The sequence below is a fragment of the Mesoplodon mirus genome (genome assembly GCF_964341445.2).
Source record: "Mesoplodon mirus genome assembly, chromosome: 14".
NCBI classification, from domain to species: domain Eukaryota; kingdom Metazoa; phylum Chordata; class Mammalia; order Artiodactyla; family Ziphiidae; genus Mesoplodon; species Mesoplodon mirus.
Genome location: NC_138990.1, coordinates 31,945,491 through 31,951,490, shown reverse-complemented (window position 1 = coordinate 31,951,490; position 6,000 = coordinate 31,945,491). Strand labels below are relative to the sequence as shown.

Genomic DNA, 6,000 nt, shown 5'->3' with positions numbered 1-6,000 from the left:
TCTGAGACCAGAAGCATCCTGATGGCCACAGGCTGAGAAACCAGGCCTGCCCTCATGGCCCCGTGCCGATACCCCTGATCCCCGCTCGGTCCTCGCTGGGGATGTGTGGTCCTGCTACCTTGCTGATTAAACCATGGGGGGGGAGCCGGGGGGGGCGGGGGGTGGATGCAGGCAGAAGCCTGACAGTCAAACCTGCCAAGAACTGTCATCTTTCATTTCCACAAATATTTCTTGGCATTAGGCAGATATTGAAGAACAGGCTGCACAAGATTTATAGACACAGTAACGGCTACATGGATGCAGAAGGGGCCAAGTTTACAAATAGCAGCAGGGCCTGCCGAATCCACCTGTTCCGGGGAGCGCGGAGGCCACAGCAGCAGAACGGGGTCTCCTAGTCCCACACAAAACTCAGACAATGCCGTTTATTTGATCATTTTAATACAGGAAATGCCAGACCAATCAACAGGGAGGGCAAACCTTACAGAGATGCTGCGCTCACTACGCGGACAGACGGGAGGGTCTCCACGGCCCTGGGCACGCATGCACGTCCTTTTGAAAAGGGCAGGTTGAGGGCATAAATACCACAAAATAACCAGGCTCGGGGAGATCACAGGCCACGAGGGAACCACGCTTCAAAGGCAATCGAGGCATTAAATACAGGACCTACACATTACACTTCACTTCACCATACGTATAACTTATATATTAAAAGGAGACCACAGTATATATACGTGCAAGCGGCTTTGGTCAGAGAAAACGAACGAGCTGGGTGGAGCCATGCACGGGGAGGGCTTGCCCGTCTTCTCTCCCTCTGTTCTTGTCCCCATTTTTCCCACAGAGTCACCTGTGATCACAAAATCAATCAGCTGGCCTTGGTGGGATCTTAGAAAGTCCCGCCAGGATCCTCGGGGTGTCCTCTGGGCTCCCTGCGGGCAGGGAGGTGCCCCAGAAGCGAGGACAGCGTGAGCCCTGGGAGTAACCACATGCCAGGGAATTCGCCCTGGAGGGACTGGGGAGGGGGCGGGAGGAGGCCAGGTGAGGAGGGAGGCGTGGCCACCAAGCCGGCAGATGCGTGTTGCCTGGCCGCCCCGGGAGAGCAGGAGTGATTGAAGAGGCATCCACTTTTGCAAGCAAAGCTTAACCGGCAAGACAAGCCTGTGTTTCTCTGCACTGTCCAGACGCCGACCCCTTAGAACTGACTGGCGCTGCTGGGGTCACACTGTAACAACCGGACGATGGATGGGTCGCTCTTGGCACCTTTAATGAATTCTTCCAGGGACAATTTGCCTGTGGGATGGAGGACGGGAGAAATGGGAGTTAGCCAGTGCTCACAGTTCATCACCCTTAGGAGAGCACGGGGACAGCTCCTGTGTCAGGGACGTCTCCTCTGGTCCAAGTCTTGAGCCCTCCTGAAGCTAGACGCGTCCAGGCTCCACACACTTCCAGGGCATTTCTGGAAAAACCTTTTACGCTTTCAGTGCTTATTGCAAAGCACCGGGCACCTCAAAGGACGTACCCAGTATAGCAGCAGGCCGTGCCTGGTGGGGCAATTGAAACCCTTTCAGAAATAGCCCCACGCCTTATTTAAGAAAGATGTGCCTTGTCCAGAAAGAACATGACATCTGCCTCTAAACCATAATTAACCCAGGGTCGAGAGGGCCAGGCCTGGGTGGGGACCTACTTCTTGTCTCTGCGTTTGAGGCTCTGCAGCTGTAAAATGAAATAGAGCCATTTACCCCGGAGGACAGCAGTAAAGGGAATGCAGGAGCTTGAGGCCACGCCCGGCACACAAAGGGCTCACAGCTCTGCCGCCAGGGGCAAGCTACCAACCTCTCCACGTCCCAGGGTCTTCGTCTGTGTGGTGAGATCGTGGGAACGCCCATCTCAAAGGGCCACCGGGAGGGTTAATTGGGAGGATGTGTTTGAGGGGTCAGCCCACGCCTGGCCTGCAGGATGCACTCAGTTAGTGAGCTGCTGCCAGGAAGCCAGGCAGGGACCTCCTGCTTGCCCACTGCCGAGAGGCACACCTCCTCCTGTAGGTCCCCAGCAGCGGGGGCAGACAGGCTGGCCCCGAGGGAGACTAAACAACCCCAGGTTAAGGGATGGATTGGGAAGGGAGGGGCAGCCATCCCCTCGGCAGAAGAGAAGACCTCTGGGCCCCTCTGATGATGGACAGGGGTTACTGGGCTTGGTTACTATTCATATGGTCAGTGGGGACTTGGCTCTGACCGCCCAGGGCGAGCAACTTCTGAAAGCACCAGCCTCTCCTCCGGGCAGAAAGCGGGGCTGGCAAGGGGCTGGGGGTCCCTGAGCACAGCCTGTCCTGCAGCCATCAGGGTGTTCCTGGTGCTCGGCCAGGCTCAGGTCACAGGAGAGGGTGCTTCAGTGATACCTGCGCTTGCCTAGGGGGGCAGGGGAGGTGTGGGGCAGTCCCGGAGGACGAGGGCCTAGCTCTGGACCTCCCCTGCTCCACTCTTCTCTCCTCCAACATCGCCTCTTCCACCGCTCTCCGAGCTGCAGGGATGCACGGACCCCGGGGTTCACAGGAGAAGCTCTGTCCCGGTGGGCACAGGCCCAAGTTCACAAACACTCTGGGAAGGTGCCCAGAGCGGGCCCTGCGGGGTCGGGGCAGAGGTGGGTGGAGGGAGAGCTGGGCGCTGTGCTAAGAGGTCTACTGGCTCCATCTCACTGAATCCTCAAAACCGCAAGAGACTGAATTATTATCCCCATTTCACGGAGGAGTAAACTGAGGCTCACAAAAGCCAAGATTGGTTGGAGCAGGTCTGTCGAACCCAAAGCCTGTGCTGCTACCCTGGAAGGCAGAAGACATGTTTTAAATTGGCCCAAAGGCAACGCCAGGCACGAGGCCGTCTTGTTTTACATTTGATGGATTATGTTTTGAAAACTGTTTCCTTGCTGATGATGTGCCTACAGCCACGTTGCCCCCTCCCCCTGCTGGCTCAGTCCTTGGCGTCATCTGCAAACCGCACTTTAGGGTTTAGGAGCACTTTTCTGTGCATTAGCTTATTTTATTTTATTTTATTTTTTTGTGGTACGCGGGCCCCTCACTGTTGTGGCCTCTCCCGTCGCAGAGCACAGGCTCTGGACGCGCAGGCTCAGCGGCCATGGCTCACGGGCCCAGCCGCTCCGCGGCACGTGGGATCTTCCCGGACCGGGGCACGAACCCGTGTCCCCTGCATCGGCAGGCGGACTCCCAACCACTGCGCCACCAGGGAAGCCCTGCATTAGCTTATTTTTAATCTCCAGCACAGCCCGGGGGTATTTTCTCTTTTTCTTTTCTAAATGCTGCATTTCTTTATCCTTCAAAAGCAAATCAGACCTGACTCTGGGACTGCACTTAACACTGGCGGATCCCTCCAGTTTCATAGCTACCTTCCCCGGCAGGGACCCTGCAGAAGCTCTCGGCCAATGCAGAGAAGAAAACACAGGGCACGTCCTCACTGTATGGTCGCCACCGCCCCTCCTGGACACGCCACTTCTGCTGCGGTGTGGGCCCAGAGATCCTGGCAGAGCTGCTGCAGGCCAGCACATCCCGACAGAGTCCCTGGGGCCACTGAGGCTTGGGGGAGGGATGGTGGGGGGCAAAGGGACCCCCACCACCTGGGAGGCTTGATCCCAACCCCTCCAGGGCCCGGGTGCCAAGGGCATAGCTGCCTCTTCTCCCTGGAACATGCCCACGGGCCTACAGTCTCCCCGTTCTAGAAGCAAGGAGACTATGGCTCATGGGGCAGGATGCTGGCCCAGTGCCCCGACTCTGAGCTCTGGCTCTCCCCTCAGCCCAGCTGCACTGGTCGGGCAGGGCCAGGCGTGGGCCAGGTGAGGCCTGAGAAGCTACAGAGGAGGAACGGATCCCAAACACAGCTCTGCTCCCAGCAGTGGGGCCCGACACACAGGGATCCTACCGTCATTGTTGGTGTCCATCTGCCTGAAGATCTTGTCCGTCCGTTTCTCCGGCGTGGACTCATCCTCGGGCATCTTCATCACGGAGGACACCATTTTGTATATAGCCTGCAAAGGGGGACACAGACACACGTGCTCAGAGGTTCTAGGGTGTCCCTGGGTGGGTGGGGCACAGGCCTGAGCTTCTGCCCAGCCCACAGCAGGACAAGAGGTCAGGATGCTCACAGCTGCAGGACCCTCCCCAGCTGGAATGTTCCCTGCTGCTCCCAATGCTGTGGACGCATGTCACAGACAGCATGTGAGCAAAAGGAAGCCAGACTCACTTACGTGAAGTTCAAGAACAGGCCAAACAACCCACTTTGACAGCTATAAGCCTGGGGGTGTCTGCGGGGGCGGGAGGTGGGACAGTTCCCAGGCCCTCTGGGGGGCTGGGGATGCTAACTCACAGAGGGTGGTGGTGACACAGGCGCATACGTGCAGCGACCATCACTCAGCACCCGTAGCCACAAACATTTGACTATGGGATTGCTGTACCTGAGTTAGAAGCAAAAAAAGACAGCCCACAGGGAAAGCCACATAACTAGCCCCAGAAAGGCCAGCGCCAAGGCAGAGGGGTCTCTCCAGCAGGACCGAGAACCCCAGGACACTGCCATCCAAGGGCTCAGCACCATTGCCAGCCATTTCTGTGTGTCTCTGTCCAAGGGGCCCGGTTGTGTTGTGGTGTGTGTGTGTGTGTGTGTGTGTGTGTGTGTGTCCAGGGGGCGTGATGAGGCCAGTGACCAGCAGCTCATCAGAGTAACTCGTGAGGGGGAGGGGCTGTGCCACTGTGGGTTTCTGTGCGGAGATGGCTTGACTGAGAGTCTCATTCCTGAAACAACACACCAAGGACAGCAGAAGTGTGAGAGTTGTAGCATCTTAAAAAGCAGGTTTACAAAACAAAACCAAAAAGGAATGATCCCAAGGGAGGCTTCTGGTATCTGTTATACTCTCTCCTCCTTGGCCCCTCTCCATTTGCCGAGGAGGGTGGAGGTGGCCAGGCCTCTCAGCACGGCCAGTGTGTCTTTCAGGGCCTCTTGGGACAGGACCCCCTCCTGAGAGGGGCAGGCACTTGTTCAAGTGCAGAGGAGGCAGGGCCAAGACCCTTCCCGGCCTCTGGTGGGCTTTGAAGCTCTTAGAACCCCGTCCGTTTTGACGACAGTATAGCGGCCGGGCATCCCGCTCAGCAGGCCAAGCCACCTGCGGGTGCCACGGGAAGGGTCTCAGAGTTTGGGAACTTGGTCTGGGCGCCTAGCAGCCAGATCCCGTTTGGACAGGCATGGGGCCCCTCGCTGTCCTGCTGTGTCTCTAAGTCTTGGCCGGGCCGATCTGCTTGGCCAGGGACAGGGAAGCATACAGGCCAGCTTGTGGGCCGGGACAGGTGATTCCTGAGAAGGAGATTTCTTCCTCTTACCACCGCTTGTCGCTAAGGGCCAGGAGCCAGGGCTGAAACAGAGTCCCCTGAACCTGTGCTGATTTATTCTCACTGTGCGAAAACCACCTGTTTAGGAAATAGGCTGGTCACGCCTCAGGCCACTTGCTGCTGGTCTAGGAGTTCATGGGTTTGATACCCTCTGTTTGTGGCTTAGCCCGGAAGTTCCTTCTGTGTAGAGGACATCTCCTCTGAGGAATTCTAGAACTGAACCGCCCAGGCTCCAGGAGGCACCCAGGCAGCGGCAGCTCTGTGCCTCTCCACCACACACCTAGGAAGCTGGGCAAGTGAACAAAACACGGTTTCTTTCTGGAAAACAGCTTCCCCTGCCAGAGCTGTTGACTGGAGTCGAGGCGAAGAGGTCTCTGAAGTGCTTTCTGTACCAGAGCTTATTCTGCGGCCACTAATGTTTCAGTTTTGCTTTACCACTGCACGTCCCTGGGGACATGACAAACTGTTTGTTCTTTTATTCTCAGACACAGGGACTCGAACAGGTCTTGGCAGGTGGCTTCTGCAAGTGTCAAGGGTCCTCTCAATTACTGTAATTCTCTCTGAATTACTATAGTTCAGCTCTGTTAACTCTCTGGAAGTCACGGTCCCCCACCCAGCCT

The 6,000-nt window shown here is 57.1% G+C and overlaps 1 protein-coding gene across 1 annotated transcript in view; it reads right to left on the bottom strand.

Moving 5' to 3' along the window:
• Positions 1 to 421: 421 nt before the first annotated feature.
• Positions 422 to 6,000, bottom strand: part of HPCAL1 (hippocalcin like 1) — a 110,787-nt gene continuing 105,208 nt past the window's right edge. The window contains exons 4-5 of the mRNA XM_082642057.1: positions 3,924 to 4,029; positions 422 to 1,287 (exon numbers count right to left, since the gene is read on the bottom strand). Coding sequence (XP_082498183.1) covers positions 1,190 to 1,287; positions 3,924 to 4,029 — 204 coding nt within the window. The 3' untranslated portion in view covers positions 422 to 1,189. The remainder of the gene's footprint in view (positions 1,288 to 3,923; positions 4,030 to 6,000) is intronic.